The sequence below is a fragment of the Chroicocephalus ridibundus genome, chromosome 4 (genome assembly GCF_963924245.1).
Source record: "Chroicocephalus ridibundus chromosome 4, bChrRid1.1, whole genome shotgun sequence".
Classification (NCBI taxonomy): domain Eukaryota; kingdom Metazoa; phylum Chordata; class Aves; order Charadriiformes; family Laridae; genus Chroicocephalus; species Chroicocephalus ridibundus.
The window spans coordinates 77,952,162-77,968,694 of NC_086287.1; the positions used below are offsets into that span (position 1 = coordinate 77,952,162).

At 41.8% G+C, this 16,533-nt stretch overlaps 1 protein-coding gene across 5 annotated transcripts; it reads left to right on the plus strand.

Annotated features, from left to right (window-relative positions):
* Positions 1-934: 934 nt before the first annotated feature.
* AKTIP (AKT interacting protein) lies at positions 935-15,817 on the plus strand. Of its 5 annotated transcripts, none has more exons than XM_063334332.1 (11): positions 1,020-1,074; positions 4,081-4,171; positions 5,504-5,618; positions 6,952-7,157; positions 9,152-9,216; positions 9,304-9,404; positions 10,749-10,837; positions 10,911-11,009; positions 11,231-11,338; positions 12,029-12,089; positions 14,900-15,817. In XM_063334332.1, exons 3-11 carry the CDS (start codon positions 5,577-5,579, stop codon positions 15,008-15,010), a joined length of 882 nt encoding a protein of 293 aa, XP_063190402.1. In that variant the 5' UTR covers positions 1,020-1,074; positions 4,081-4,171; positions 5,504-5,576; the 3' UTR covers positions 15,011-15,817. The 5 variants fall into 5 exon arrangements, with proteins under 5 accessions (XP_063190404.1, XP_063190403.1, XP_063190402.1 ...); XM_063334335.1 differs by having other exon boundaries at positions 1,021-1,074; positions 14,903-15,817; XM_063334334.1 differs by lacking the exons at positions 1,020-1,074; positions 4,081-4,171 and adding an exon at positions 935-954.
* The last annotated feature ends 716 nt before the right edge of the window (positions 15,818-16,533 follow it).

Below are 16,533 nucleotides of genomic sequence, written 5' to 3' on the forward strand. Positions count from 1 at the left end.
CGGCAACAGAGAAGGGATTTGGAACCTGTGGCAGCAGTTTGGCTGGAATAATAACGTTATTAACTCACTGGAGGCACTAAAGTGGCGTTTTGAGGACAGCAAGGTAGGAGAAGGTTGCAGTTGTTAAGACAGTGACAACCTTGGTGTGGTATTTTTCCTCATAGTTTAGGAACTAAATAAAATCCACCCTGTATTCATCGATATTTTTAATTTCCTAATTTTTATACTTGAGCTCGCGTGGATTTTGTCGTCATCTTTCAAAGCTGGACAACTTACTTCAGTTTTGGCATAGTATTTCTGTAGTTGTTCTCCTGGTCTCAGAAGAAATCTAATTACAAATAAAAACTAACTCCTGAGTTTTCTTCTTATTCTGCTCCCTCTTCAGCAGCTTTTTAGAGCTAAATTTTGCGTCTATACATAGGTACACGAACAGGTAACTAGGCATGAACACTCCGTGGTGCACCTGCCCCTGCTCCCGCTCAGCGATAGTACCGGAAGCTGGCGTCTATTATTGATACAGATCAGGAAAAGGAGAGGAGAAACACGTCCCACCCCGCCCGCAGCGGCGCCCGCAACCCCTGACGGACGCGGCCCTCACCGGCTGCACCCGCCCCCTCCGCCGCCGCCGGCCAATCGCACGCCTCCCCGCTCCCGCCGCCGGCCAACGGGAGAGATCCGTTTCTCTAAGCTCCAGCCCCAGCGCCTTCTTCCTGCTGGGAGAGTGACAGGTGCGTCACCCCCCCCCCATTGGTCCGCCCGCCCCGAGACGGACAGGCCTTCAGACCAATCCCCGGCCTCAGGGCGGAACCTTCGCGGCTGTGACAGGAGAGGAGTCGCCCTTCCTGCGTCACGGAGAGGGCGGTGGCTGTGATTGGCTGTGTTAGTCCCCGCCGCCCCGCCCCGCGTCAGCCCTCCCGGAAGGGACGGACGGCGATTGGCCGAGGGGAATGCCAGGTCCGGATGTGCGGTGCCAAGGGGCGGGCTTTAAATGGGGCAGCGGCGGGGGTAGAGGGGGAGCGGCGGCGGCGGGGCCTGGGCCGCGCGTGCAGCGGAGCGGCGGGAGCTTCGGTTCGGGTGAGGGAACGCGCGAGCGGGAGGGCGGCAGCGGCACCACAGCGTCGGGCCCGGCCCCGCCTGCCCGGGCGCGGTGCCCGCGGGGAGGAAGCGCCCGCCGGCGCGGGAGGGCGACTGAGGGCCCCGGCCGCGCTGAGGGGCGGCGGCGGCGGGTCGTCAGCCAGCGCCCTGCCGGGGCCTTCACCTGTCGCCGGGAGGGGCTAGGGCGGCGCCCGCCCGCTCGCCCCGCGCGGAGCGTCTGCCGGCCCCCTGCGTGAGGCGTCCCGCGGCCGCTGAGGGCCCTGGGGCGGGGGCCCGGCGGGCCTCTCTCCGCGTCCTCCCGAACGGCGGGGCACTGCCGCGGCCTCGGCGTGAAATGCTGCCGGGAATGTCAGGGGAGGGTGTGCCCCGCTCGGGTCTGGGGAATTCCCAGAACTGATGTGTTTTCCCTGCTGTGACCCACCGGCCCCCCAGCTGGCGGATCCCTCTGGAAGCCCAGCCATCCCGAGAAACTCGGCAGGCCATCCCCTGTGTGCTTAAACCGGCAGCTCTTGTACAAGAGCTGGCTCCTCACAAGAGGTGCGTTAGGGGACTGAAGGCAGAGCAGCAGGTGTCGGTGTGAAAGGTGCGATCTGTCGGTGGAAGAAGAGTTGGCAAACAGGCTTGACTGGCCAGTGTTGCTGTTGGCTGCCAGCATTCCTTCGGCAGCTGCCGCCTTGTGCAGTGGGTTCAGGTGTAGGGTAGGGAAGTCCTTGGGTCCTAAGAAGATCAGGAGTATGGGTGCTGAGGAGGAATGTGTTCTGATGTAAACTGACAGAGTTGCTGGACAAAGGTGTAATAGTGTCGTGATCAACACGTATTGTTCTTCTCTAGTGCTCTGCCTCATCAGCTCTGTTGTTTCTTAGGGGTAGGAGTGGTTCCCTTCCTTTTTAGGTAGGGGATAAAATGCATAAAAGCATATATATATATATTTATATTATAAGTTTATCCATTTTTTGCTTCTTGAGGAATTGTTTATGTATCCAGAAAATACTTAGAAAAGTGCTCTGTTCCAGGCAGGTGAAGTTTTTGTCAAATTGGTTTAGCGTGATATTTAATCTAATGCTGATGATAGGGGGAAAAATATGACACGTGATATGACAGGAGGTAAAAATAATAGAAGTAATCTTTAATGACAGTACCTGGCGTAGAGAAGGAAAAGGTGCAAAAGCAAAGTACTTAAAATTTTTGTTTTCATTAGTGATAACTTTTGTTTTTTGAAGTATTTTAGAGTGATGATAAAGTACTACATGAGTTTACACTTGCTCTGACAGATGTCATGTGTACCTCAGTGCTGGTGAACGTCAACATGAGGTTATGCTTGGTGGCAGGTGGCTTTCTTGGTCCAGGTGTGGTAGGACCTTAGTAATGCGGTGCTGTATAGAAGTTAGAAGGCCTTTCCAAGAAGCAGCATTTGAAATAATGTTTCTTCACAAGTTTGTGTCGTGTCTTTTTTTAGTTGCAGTTGTTGTGCTAGACGGAAAACATTATCGAAAAAGATAGCTATAAAAAGCCCATGTCAGGAGGACTGCTTAGTAGGGTTGCTGTTGCTTTCTATTCTTGAAGTAGTAGAAATTAGTAGAACGTATTACTGAGTGGCACACTACTAAGCCGCCTCTTAATTGAGGCACTGTGAATGATGACTGTGAAAGGAGACAGGGTGATTTTGAGTGTATTGGGTTCTTTTGGGAAGCTGATGGTTTCAGTAGTTATAGCACTATAAGCTGCCATAATGGTAGGTACCTTGTAGTAGATGGAATGACTAAACTGCCTAGAAATTCCGCTTAATGACATTGGGACTTGCCTCTCCTTATGTGCTGCAGACCGTCTGTGTAGTGAGAAGCAGGAAGAATGCTCTAATGTAAATATGCTGTTACTTGGGTTTTTTTGGTTTTTTGTTGTTTTTTTTTTTTAATTATTCTTGTGATTGAAGTGGGGTAGTAAATTGTGAGGTGAAGGTACTGGAGAGCATAAGCAATCACATGTACGTTTCCTGTACTGAAATCATTCTCCACTCCCATGTAGCATAGCTGGAAGGGAGTGAGTGATTTGAAATAAACAAACTCTTAAACACCTTGAAAGGCTTTTTAAATGACCCTCCTCTGGGAAGCTGGTACTCTGAGGTTATTAGTTTTCCATCATAAATAGTATTTTAGCAGGTGATTGAGACTGGAGACAAGAAGTCTGTTAATAAGTTTAGGACAACACCGTATATCACTTACTACTGGCAGGCAACTGGATAAAAGATCTCTGTGCAGGAGAATCTATGTAGCTTAACTAGAGGTAACATAATGTTTTATTTGGAGATATAAACTGTTCTTAATAGCCTGTAAACAGGCGTCTCTCTAATGAAAAGCTTTTCAACAAAGCTTAAAGTGTACTGAGATGCAGAGCTTGGTTCTGAAAGGTGGAGTCAGTGATTGAACTCCATCTAGCGCCAGTTATCAAGCTTCTAGATCGGTTCCCTGTTTCACTGGTAATAGGTTAGGCTGTTTTTTGCGTACGTGTCTCATTCTTTGTCCTGTTCAGCTCCTGCATCTCATATCTCTGGTTCTGGAATAATGCAATTTATATTATTTAGTCTTAAAAAACACCAGCCCAAACCAAACAAACCAAGGAAAAAGTTCCACCCAAACCCCATAATTATTCCAGATTCCAGCTAATTGTCTTCCAACCTGTACCTCAGCTTCCAGCACTTTTCTCTGTTGTCAAAGCCATAGCACTCAGGTGCTCTCTTTGTGCGTCAGTTCCTCCACCCTCTGGTTATACTGAAGTTTCCTGAGGAAATGTCTTGTACCTTCCTCGCCAAGCGTCTTCCTGTCTTCCTTAGTCTGGCTGAGTTTCATGGAAGAGAAGAGGCCGATGGCATAGCCGTCTGGCATGGCTCTGCTTTCCAGACAGGAGATAGGGAAAAGTGAAAACATCTTCTCCCTGCTATCACAGGGCATGCCGCAGCACAGTAACCGTGCTTTGACTTTCTGTTTTCAGTGGCTCAGAATGATGTGAGACTCTTTGGCTGCTGAAGAGGAAAAATATCTGGAGGAATCATGTGTACCGGAATGTTTGAGATGATTTTGGGGTGGGGAAATTAATTAATTTTCATTACTTTTCTGCATGGTGCTTGCATTTTTTGAATGCTTGGCTGCTATACAGTCTGGAAGGATACCTGTGATTTGATATCAAGGTTGCTTTTAAAAATTTACTGTTGCTAAGCTTTCTTTGGATAAATCCTCTGGCTTATTTTTTTTTTCTTTTAACAATGTGAGCATTTCTTTTCCTTTTAGGAAGATTTTTGATCATAATATTACCGTTTAGTGTATAAACTAACCAAAGCAGTGGGTGATCAGGTGGTGCCTCGTTACTGGAGAAAAACTTAGTGTTGACCACAATAGAAGCCTGTGCCATTTTCTCTTGTTTCTCTTACATCCTATGAATTGCCTTGGTCAATGTTGTACAACTTTCTATTAAAGAAATTGAGTAAAGTGAATTCCCTTGAAACCTTAGTTAAGATAGCCAGAAATGGGGAGGTGGGTATGGAAAGGGAAACTAGGACAACTGGGCCGGGGGGGGGGGAAGAGAGCAGAAATAGGCTATGCTAGACAAGAGAGTTGTGGATAAGAGTTCTTGTGTAAACAATAGCAAGACTTTAAAAAAAAAAAAAAAAGAGAGTGAGAGAAAAACAAGGACATACACAGTAGATGACACACTGAAACTCTAAATAATGCTGAAGTCTTTGTTATTGAACTGCTGATCTAAAGAGCACTAAGCCTTAGTGCTCATAATGAAATCATTAAATAAGCTACAGAAAAACTTCTGTGTTCTGTGGCTTTGTCTATTCCTGGTGGTGTTCCAAAGCAGACGAAAACAAAATGACACATAGATGATGCAAACTCAATGGGAGGATCATCTCTTTTACTGGGAATGGCAGAGATTTGTTCAAACTTGGAGTGTTTCAGAAACGTGCAAAGTCCGCACTGTATGCGAGGGGCATCACTTAACCATGCTACAGAGTAAGCCATTCTAGTACTGGCTCGTGCTGGTCTGAAATGATGAAGTGATAACTTTTTAATATTTGCATGTGTAGAGGATCTTTTTTGCCTGTGCTGAGCCAATAGATGGTCTCTTTTTTCCAGTTGGCAAGACAAAGCGTAGAATACAGAACTTACTTTCTAGCAGAAAGAAGGCAGGGATTCATGCACAAAAATTGTTTCATAGACAACTATATTATTGTGCTGGTGTCTGATATGTAATAGAATTTTGGCAATTTTGGCTATTGTCAGTCTTAACTACAAGAATTTTTCTTCTGCAGTCAGCTTTATATTTTTGTAAGTTCAGAATTGGATCTGAATCCTGTTTGTATATTAAGTCTTGTTTATCTGTTAGAATGCATATTCATTCTATCTATTTTTAGGGTGTAAACCAGAGAGGCCCAAGGACACTCTGAAGACACTGAAAAGCTGCATCCTTTGTTTGGAATACGCGTTATGAACCCTTTCTGGAGCATGTCTACAAGTTCTGTGCGCAAGGTAGATATTTAATGAACGGATGCCATAAGGTCTTAACGTGCATTGAGGGGTGGTAGCAGTTCTGGAAAAGACCATCAAACAATCTACAAATGCAGTTGGAGTGTGTGTTTTATGACGAGGATTGTGATAATCTTCAATGAAAGTGTAAACTAGCTTTGAGCTGCATTAGCTGGAATGTGCCTGTGGATGGAGTCTGCCCCAGAATTTGTTTACTTTTCTTATCTGAAGCATCTTTGAGTAGGAAAGACGGAACAAACTTGTTCAAATGGTTGAAGCACTTGTTTCTTAGGACATTTGTTTAATGTCATATGTAGAACTTAGCCAGGTATTGCATGTGCAGTCAGTGTTGACAAAACTGCACCTCCATAATGCTATTGCTACTCTGTATTGTGTGTATAAAAGCATGATAGTTCTCAGGTTAATCCCTTCTCAGGTGTTCAGTGCCAGGGCAAAGTATGTAACTTTGTTGATGACGCTTGTGACATACGTATTGTTACTGATCCAAGTCTCAAGCGCTTCGAAACAGTATAGACTAAGTCATGTCTTTAGTTTCACCACAACGAGCCTAATCACAAGTGTGTAGCCTGCAGATTTGTCTTGGCAGTCTACAGAATGATTTTGAGGTCTGTATACGATGTAGCAGTGACCAATTAAGTAGAAAAGCTTTTTTGTTTTGTTTTTTTTTCTTTTTTAATAAAATACAGCATAGGCATAAAAAGGTTACTATAGCAAAACTGTTTAAACTGGGCTTGATGTCACTGCTAAACAGTGATTCCCCCACAGTGGGAATGCACTATATGATCAGTTCCAAGTGGGATGTTGGTGTCTTAAGCACAGGCAGGAAGTGAAATACGTGAAGTTTTCTGTAGAAAGTTCTTGTTTCATCTCAGCTTTACTACACTAGTTTTAAAGACTCTTTGAAGTCTAGAACACAAGGATGCTTGTCAGTGGAAATGATTTATCGTGGTGCACTGTGTGCTAGAAATAGATTGACTTCTAAGCTGATGTTATATACTATCTGGTTCCAGTTTCTAAATGAATGTAAGCCTCCTTAAGCATTTGTCCTAATCTGCAGATTTCCTATCCATCATTGATTACTTCTGTACTTGTAGGCTAGGTTTGATTGAATAAAAGTCTATTTAAAAACAAGCCCCAAAAAGACACCACCCCCCTACCCACAAGCAATAGAACACCAAAACCCAAGATATGTTTGTTTCATTGGCCAAACTTCTAATTACCAAGTTTGGGATTAAACCTATGTTAAAATATGTTCATATGTTAAATGCTTATGAAATATGACCTGTAATGTCATAGCTCTCTTTTAATCTAACAGAGACCTGACGCTGACGAGAAAACTGTGAGTGGAGAGCTGCGAACCAGTCCTCTACGAGCCTCTACAAAGAAACAGTTGCCTTCTATTCCAAAGAATGCTGTGCCAATAACAAAACCTGCTTCCCCTGCCACGTCGTCCCAGTCGACAAATGGAACACATGCTTCTTATGGGCCTTTTTATCTGGAGTATTCCCTCCTTGCAGAATTGTAGGTTTTCACTTTTTTTTTCTTTTTTAGGTGACTGGGCTTATGCTTCAATGGGAAGAAAAAATGCACAGAGATCTAATTCTTGCATGGTGCCTTTGCCTTAGTCCTTGAAGAAGGCAGTCAAACTTAAGTCTCACAAAATTCTTTTTCTAGAGCAGCAGTCTTTATCTCTTGAGGTAGCAGGGAAGAGGAGAATGAGATGAGGGTGTGTTTAGGTGTGGTTCTCTGAATTCATGTATTTTTCAGTCTTCAAGTAAACACATTTTGGGTTTAGGCATCCTGACCAGTGGCCCTAATAGCTTTTTCATCAGAAATACCAAATTTTTGAACCAAATATTAAAATAGAAGGAAGTAAATGTCTAGTGGGAATATGGTTGTGAATGTATGGGACTGTCTAATGGAGTTTAGGATGTGGGAGCTTCCTTCGGTTGTTACATGGAACGCTTGAACACCACCTGATATGGCTTATTAAATGGATATTAGGAAGACTATATTCTTTCCTGTCTTTTAGTGATATTTAACATGAAATTTATGAGGGAGGAGTTAGTGTGATTTAAATAGGTTTCCTTGGATCAGTTGCGTTTGATCCAATCTAGTGATTTGTAGGGTACTGTGGGAGCATACAAATCTCTTATTTGTCTGCAAAACTTACTCGTTATATAAAGTTACATAAACTATTCTCTGCTACAAAGCTGAAGGGACTTCCTCTGTAATAGACGTACTGGATTCTCAAGTATGTAGAGCCCTTTGGAATGAAATCCCTGGAGTCCTTATGCAACACTGACTCTCAGTTCTTGCATTTAACCATTAAATTGAAAGTGAGACCTCTCAAAACTTTTTTTTTTTTTTTTTTCAGGGAATTGACCCTGACTTCTTAGTTCAGGAAATTTGTTTTTCTTCTGCAACATGCAAAAACATATTGGTATCATAATGTGAACTCCTCTTGCTTAACAAGTACATTATTAGGGAAATAATAATGAAAATTATGGAAATCATAAGCGGAGAACTATGTTAATGTTTTGCTTTAATATTATTGTTTATTTGTGTACGCATGAGGAGTTCAGTTTACTGGGCCTATATGCCAAGTAACTGGAAAACCTATGAAGTGAATAATTCGGTTTATCATTTATAGTGTTCAGTAGAATCTGCATACTGTACAACTACAGCTGCTAGCAACTTCTTCTGTTTGTTGATTTAAAAAACAGTAAAAATAGCACATTTTGCCCTGCTAGTACGGTTGATTATCAAATGGACTTTCCTAAAAGGCAAAGGGAGAGATAGAAACTCTTTTCATAATGCACTGATCATTGATGACTGAAGGTGATGGCTGGATTATCATCTCAAGAAGTGAGATAGCAAATAAGTGCAAGTTGGGAAAATGACTTGGTCCATCCTGTTAATGAGATGCCTCGAATCACTCGGTTCAGCTTTCTAAGATACCCTGCTTCTTGCCTGTCTTTTTTTATTCTCTGCTACTTTGTTTTGTCAGTTGCCACTGTAATTTCAGTTTGATCTGCAGCATAGTTTTATCTAAAACTGAAAAACTACTTGTTTAAAATTGAAGTTAAAGCTTTGGTCACATTTCAGAATTAACCACAATTGACTGCAAGTCTGCATTCAGAATGACTTAATTGCATTTCTTTTTTTTCCTTCTTTACTTTGAAACTGGGGATTTGGTAGAAAAGTGGAAATTTCAGTACTGACTTGCATTAAATGCATTCTGCTTTCCTGTTTACAGTTTTATCTGGAGAAATAATGTTTCCCATTAGTAACTCTTTAAGTGGAGGGGTAGGAAGAGCAAGAGTGAAAGAATTTGGTTTCACTAGTTTTCTGCCGCCTCCTTCTGTGGGGAATCTGCCCTTGGGAACTGATTGTAAGTTTGCGAAGAAGTCCCTTGTTAAGCTATTGGCAATACATTTTGAGTTCATTGTTGTCAACTTGCTGTAGGTGTAGTGTGGTTGTGGAGCTGTTCTAAATACTGATTTTAATTGCAGTACCTTGGTTGTAAAGCAGAAATTGCCAGGTGTCTATGTGCAGCCGTCTTACCGATCAGCATTAAGTAAGTTTAAACTTAACTTTTATTTTTTCATATATATGTTATTTTTTTCTTAAATTCTTTCACTCAAGCAAACTTTCTCACTTGCAGTGTGGTTTGGTGTAATATTCATAAGACATGGGCTGTACCAGGACGGTGTGTTTAAATTTACTGTCTATATTCCTGATAATTACCCAGATGGAGACTGCCCGGTAAGTGGTTGTGTGTGTCTTGGATTTTTATTGTTTTCTGGTGTTTTAAGTATGACTTTTTGTTAAAGCTAACGTAGCTTCTCGTTTCCTTAAACTAGTTTTGTTCAATTGGCTGGGCTCGTTTGCGATGTCTTGTACATATTTCCTAGCATCTGTGGAAGAATCACGTTACTCTGAATACTGAGGCTGGTGTAGAGTGAATTTCATGAGGTTAAACGCATTAGAGTATTAAGTAATCAGACAGTTTTTTACCTCAGCTCTTGATCTGCTACTTCCTTGGCAAGGAAGTTAACATTCAAACACTTATAAAGAAGTATCCAAATTCTGAGTAGCAATATAGTGGAACATAAAATCCAGGCACCTGTGCTGGGCTTGCTGTAGTACTGCAGGATTTCTTGCACGTCTCTCTTCTGAATTACGTAGAAATACTAAAAGAAATACTCTTTTAGAAATAACTAAAAGAGTTTGAGGAGAAAGTTGGTGAAACAGAGGGAGAGGGAGATAGATAGTATGGTGTTACCTTCCATCTCTGCTTTTTGTTTTTCTCTTTAGGGAAAAGTATCCAAATTATTACATCAATTAAAAAATAAAAATAATAAGAAAATAATCTTGTGGCAGTCTGACTCTCAGGGCAGAGCAGCCAGTCCACTTGGCCAAATGTCTTTAAGAGGAAGATTGGGGGATGGGTCTATGTAACTGCTGTAGCTGAGGACAAGTTGCTGTGTCAGGAAGCTGTCTGCTTGGTGTCAAGTTTTGTGTAAAGCTATCGTCTTTAGAAGGACAGATATAGTAGGAAACAGTTTCTTACAAAGGTTAGGCTTCGGTATCTCTCGTACAGCCGTCATTCTTTTGCGAGCGTAGGGCTTCTGATTGAAACCAAGTTTTCTTTTGGAAGAATGCATAAACACCAGAGGAAATTAGCTATACAGAACTGAAGACAGTATGGTGTCACTGCACAGTTCACTTAAAAATGAGTAGGATAAAAAAAGTATTGATTGTAGCTCAAGTATGTAAAAAGCTTTCAGTCGCAAATAGCTAAACCAGAAAAACTCCTTTAATCTGATCTTATCTGATATTCTTACCTGTGTTGGCACTAGTGCTTGTGCAGTTAGCTGGATTAGTTTCCTGATTTGGTGATAAGCACGTGAGAGAGGACAAGACCCTGCATGTAATGTGGGTGTGTTGGGTTACAGTTTCACAGCTGGCATAAATCATTTCAGATTGCTTTCTTTTAGTACAGTAACAATTAATTAGTATTTGTAAGCAACATCTGACTGACCTTCACTCAGTGGTTTTAACACCAGGATTGAAGTTGTCATAATGAATTTCTTTTTTCTAATGCAGCGCTTGGTTTTTGATCTGCCTGTCTTCCATCCACTAGTGGATCCTTTATCTGGTGAACTGGATGTGAAAAGAGCATTTGCAAAATGGAGGTTAGTGGTAACATATTGATGTATAATTTGAAAGAAGTTTGTTCCTTTCTTCATTGTGCTTTATTCTTTTTAGGCGAAATCATAATCACATATGGCAAGTATTAATGTATGCTCGCAGAGTCTTCTACAAGATTGATACAACTAGTCCTCTGAACCCTGAGGCTGCAGTGCTGTAAGTATCTTCCATGCGTATAGACATGGTCTCGTAACAGATTTTTGCATAGACTTGCAGAAACAAGAGATTTGTAAAGTTGTTTATCAGTTCATGGTCTCTGCCTCCAGAGCTGGTTGCACTAGGAACTAAACTTGAGGCTTTGCCAAGTCTGTCTGTGCTTCTAGAGCAAACCTGTGCCTCCTTACAATTACTTAACATTACTTATTTCTCTCTTGCAGGTATGAAAAAGATATTCAGCTGTTCAAAAGTAAAGTGGTGGACAGTGTCAAACTATGCAGCAGTCATTTATTTGATCAGCCCAAAATAGAGGATCCCTATGCAATCATGTAAGTACCATGAGCAAATTTATCATGTCCTAATGTTTTGAGAAACAGTTTTGGTATAGTTGTTGATTTGAAGCCTTTTTCTGCCAAGTTGACTGACCTGCTTTTTCTTACATTTATAGCAATACTTTGAATATTCCTACCCTCATTTCCTTTCGTTTTAATGTTGAGAGAATCTTAAATATAATCACACTTGTGTTTACTGTTTTTCACTAAGCAACCAAGATTTAAAAAAAAAATATCAAAAAAGCCCCAAAACAAACAAAAAAGTGCCCCAAACACCCCACCTGCCTCAAGTAGTGATACTCGTGGAGTAAATATTGCATTCGGGCTTTCCTGAACTCAATTTTCATGACTGTAGCTTCAGTTGTACATTTTAAATGCTTTTAAGCTTCATTGCCTGGGGGATGGCACAGTCAGCTCCGTAGTGAATGTGAGTTGCATTTCATGTAGCACCTGCTGAATTGCCAGCTCTCATTGCAAACAAAAATGAAAACCTAAATGTTTCTTGTTGAAAAGATCCATGACGATTTGAATTTAGTTCTTATCTCTATGTTTTAACTCTGAAAACTCAGACTTGTAGTTTACTTGAAATTCAACAAACTAAACCAAGGAAAATTGCTGCTTTCTGCTCTGTCTATGCTGCCGTTTGCAAAAATGCAAAGTTAAGGGATAACTACACTTTCTCCATAGTTTTTCTCCATGGAATCCAGCTATACATGATGAAGCTAGAGAGAAGATGTTGACTCAGAAGGTATGGGCAAAGTCCAGATCCTCACTACAGTAAGGGTTTGTTGCCTGATAAGGAAAGAAAGGTTCTCTGTCTCTTTGTGATTAATATGTACTAGACAGACCTTATTCTACTCCCCTTCTGGATCAGCAGGCATGCTGAAACTGTTTTGGTCTCCTAATTAAGCAGTTATGTCACTGCTCTAACTTCAGTGTGTTAAGCAATTAATCATTTAGCCAGCTAGACAGCTTTGTTAGAACAGTTGTTGGCACACTTGGCAGACTTTTTTTTTTTTTAAGGGAGGGAAGGAGGGAAAAGAAGAGATCTGCTGACTGCCTATTAGCTTGTCCTGCACTTGTCATGGTAGTTACCACTTCTGCATAACCTCACAGTCCCCAACTTTTGTTCTCTTCTATTGAGAGATCTTTCATTACTGAACAAAGCTTTGGGGTGTTCTTCTCATTCCAAACCTTTTGAAGCAGCACAAGCAGAGTACGTTGCTCACGTTGCTAATGCTGCTGATTTCTAATAAGACAACATCAGCTAATCAAACGGTGCTTAGAGTTACTTCTGTCACAAAGCACTCCTACTGATATAGCAAGAATGTGTTGGTTCATATAACTTTCACATGAGTAACACCTTTGGGTTTGGGGTAGGGGGTGCTTGGGTTTTTTGGTTTTTTTGACTATTTCCTTGCACTTGACCAGAGCTGGCACACAGGAATTCTGGGTCTGCGCTGAGTGGCGTGACAAGTCAATCCACTTGCAGTGCCCAGGAATTCTGAAATGGTGGCTGGTATCTTTGCTGATCTGGCAAGGCACTCTGAGTGTATTAGGTAATGACTGGGGCTCCTTGCACTATCAGTGTGCTGTGACTTGCTGCTTTTTATGTAATTAAAAAAAAAAAAGGAATTTTTTTTTGTCAGTCCAAACTTCAGTCTTCCTCACTGCAAGCTTTAACTCATGTTCTTGCATGTCTTTTGGCAGGAATGAGATTTTTAGATTGGTCTTAATACAATATGCTGCCTGTAAGCTCAGTGTAGCAATGTTCCCAACTGCCAGAGTCACAGCCGGGCTTGAGGTGAGGTGGCCTTTCTCCAGCCTTAGAACACACAGGGAGACATTTTGATTAGATTATAACTTCTTGATGTTCTTATGAAAACTTAAAAAATACTTTTGACTCTTTCTTCCCACCCCCACTTCTCCTTCATTCTCCACCTCCTTCTTTCTTATCCTTTAAATCAAAGACCAGATGAGAAAGAACAGGTTGAGGTGCTTGAAATGGAAGCGATATGGTGTTGTCTGAGAGACTGATAGCAAACGTAATGCCAGTGATGACTTTTCTTTCATCTTTTTTCTTTGGAGATGTCTGTTAATTTCTTTTTAAGTGAAAACTAACATCTTCAGTAACTATTGCATGTATGGTACTTCAGTCGCTCAAGTATTCTGTTGGTACCAGGAATGGCCAAACTTCTGTGCCTTAGGAGATTTGTTTCAAAATGTCAGTGTAGCTGAGAACATTCTTTTCCTTCCCTGTAAAAGGAAGTTCCCTAATCACGTATCTTGTCTTTCCTTTCTTCTGCAGTCCCGGGTCCTTGTTCATTACCCGTGTAATTCCTAGGCCTTGGGAAACAACTAGCCCATTCTGGAACTGTAGCCCAGGAAAGGCTGTGATGTCCCAGTTCCCTGCTGAGACTGTCTCAGTTCCCTGCTGAGCACATGGCGTTTGCTAGATAATGTCCTGTGCTCAGCACGTGATAGGCAGGCGCCACTCTGCCAGGCTCAAGCCCAACCGATCCCTGTTGTCTGATGTGTTGTGGCAATTCTGTCACGCAGTGCTAACTTCTACACAAAACATGGGGAGGGACAGAAGCGCAGGTTCAGTTTTCTTGCTGACTTAATTTACTTTGTCAGTGGCTTCCCATCATATGACAAAGTCTACTCACATAATTATCCCTTTCTAGAACTTCATGTGTCATTCCAGGTTTGAAGTAGTTGGCATACAGGTGATCTGCTGAGCCTGTAGCAGTGTGGAGGCAGGGCTAGTTCCTGTTTTGCAAAAAACCTGCGAGCTGCTCTGTTTCTTTGACCTGCTGGAGTAGGTAGCTAATTTACTGATCTTCTTAAACTACTTTAAGTTGCACCTTTCTCCCTCAACGTGAAGCTTTTTTGTTTTTTTTTTCTTCTTCTAAATTGCAAGTCAGTCTCAAATGTTTGTTGCATTGTGTTGGGTAGAAATAGTTACAGTTCAAGCATTTAACTGTGATAAATGCTCAGGGAAGGGAAGGACCGTCCTTGGAAAGCATTAAGAAACTCCATGGTCTATAGCAATGGTATCAGTTGCTACTTTGGTATGTTAATGTGCATTCAGAAGCCTTCACTGGGGTGGAGTGCTCCTCCATGGTGTGCCCAGCACAGCAAAGTAGTGTGCTACAGTTATGTCGTCAGGCTAACGGCAGAAATGCTTTGATTTGGTTTGACACTTCTTTCTGCAGAACCAAGAAATTTGGCAAACAACAGTGTGGTCAGTGGTGCTGGGCCATGGCCTTCAAGCAAAAGGCACTATTCAAAGATTATCTTTTAATCTTTATGGTGTGATGGAGTAGCAGTACATGAACTAAGTCGTTCAAACTCTCCTGTAATGTCAGGGTTATTCTACGGATGCCACACACATTCACAAAAATTAAACTAGTAGCCATTTCACCATTCCTCTTTGAGGAGAGGAAATGATGCTAGCCTCTTCTATGCTTGTAAATGGATGGTATAATGGATGGGGAGGGACTTAAGAGCGTCTGGGGTGTCTAACAATTCTGACTTTAACTCTCTTCTGCCTAGAAGAAGCCAGAAGAGCAGCACTGCAAAAGCATGCATGTTTCTGGCCTGTCATGGGTAAAGCCTGGCTCAGTTCAGCCTTTCAGCAAAGAAGAGAAGACGATGCCTACTTAGCTCTTCTGGACTGTGGTGCACAAAACACTTTCTGTGGGTGGAGGGAATGTAATGGAGGGAGAAACGGCAAAGCAGCGGTTTCCTTCTTGACTACGGATTAGTAAAAGCTGAATGGTAGCAGTGACTCCAGTAAACCTGTTCAATGGATTACTGACTCTTAAAGTTTTACATATGCATTAGGTTTTAAAGGCTTGCCTGGAGTTTGGAAGTCTCTCGAACACTGCAGTACTTCTACCTGAAGACTGTGTAGGGTGGGTAATTCCTCAGGGCTCTGAAATGCCTGGAGGTTTTGGGTTGGTTTTTAAGCTTTTATTTTTTCCCTCCAGGAATAGCAATTTTTTTAAAAATCTTAAATTACTGGCAGAAATATTATCAGGAAATATGATGCCAGAGGTAAGCTGTGTTCATGTAAACTAATATAGCAGAGTTAAACACTATATTTAATGGTTTTAAATACTTTGGTTTCTATTGTAAATATATTAGGATTTGAAATTGTAAATAGATGGTTCATTGACTCCATTTAGCACTTTCCAGAGGTAAAGCTGGGGATGATGTATGATGTATTATTGATTTGTAAATGGATATTGTCACTAAAGCGCACATCAGTCTGACAGGGTGAAAGCAGAATGTCAGGCTTGGTAGACTTTTTACATAAACACTAAAGTCAAAGCTTTTAATGGTGGTCTCTTGAGCTAATAAAGTCTTAGAGGATCTTAGATTCCCTAGGTGTCTAGGGGATTACTTAGGATAGCTTGACTAATGTGTGTTAATAGTGACATCTTAAAATAAAAAGAAACCGTGATCTAGCTTTTGTCCCTCTGTCTGTTGTAGACATTTAGCAAAGACTGGAACCAGAATGGAAGCACCTGGCTACATATGTACTTGCCTGCGTGTGTATTCAGGATGTTGTGTACTGATGAGACTGATTACATATGGTTTTGTTCCACATATGGGAAACCTTCCTAAAGCATGTGTGAGCTCAGGACAGCATCTTCTGCTTTTCACGAGAGTCTTCCTAATGTCATAGCCTTATCCTTGCCAAAGCATTTTGCTATCAAAAGCTGGGCTGCTTTTTCTTTGGCTCCTCATACCTGTGCTGATGGCATTAATGCAAACCCTGCTGTCTAGTAACAAGGAGTAGTGACTTCATAGATACAGATTATGTGGGGTGTGGTTTGGTTTTTGTGGGGGTTTTTTTGTATTTTGTTTTTTTTCTGACAAGCTAAATCCACTTGTCATATAACCTTTCCCTGTTCTTTTAGAGAACTACTTAGCTCTTAAGGAAATAGACAAAGACTTCACAAGTTGTATGCTATCATACATCAAATCAAGCATACCAAATGCTTAATTTAATGTGCTGTTATGGATGACTTAAGTGGTTTCTGTGCAGCACTTAACATTGTATAAATGAAGTACTTACTCTGTTTTAGGTAACGTTGAAGTCGCTTGCGTGCTTGCTTGCTGTGTGACGTTGCTTTAAACCTTTTAAAGCTTCTGCCTTTGAGATACAGCGGTTTCCTGGG

Coding starts and splice junctions, on each gene's coding strand:
- AKTIP (XM_063334334.1), top strand. CDS start 5,577: ATGAACCCTTTCTGGAGCATGTCTACAAGTTCTGTGCGCAAG. Junction 10,838..10,910: donor AGAGCATTTGCAAAATGGAG/GTTAGTGGTAAC, acceptor TATTCTTTTTAG/GCGAAATCATAATCACATAT. Junction 11,010..11,230: donor AACCCTGAGGCTGCAGTGCT/GTAAGTATCTTC, acceptor TCTCTCTTGCAG/GTATGAAAAAGATATTCAGC.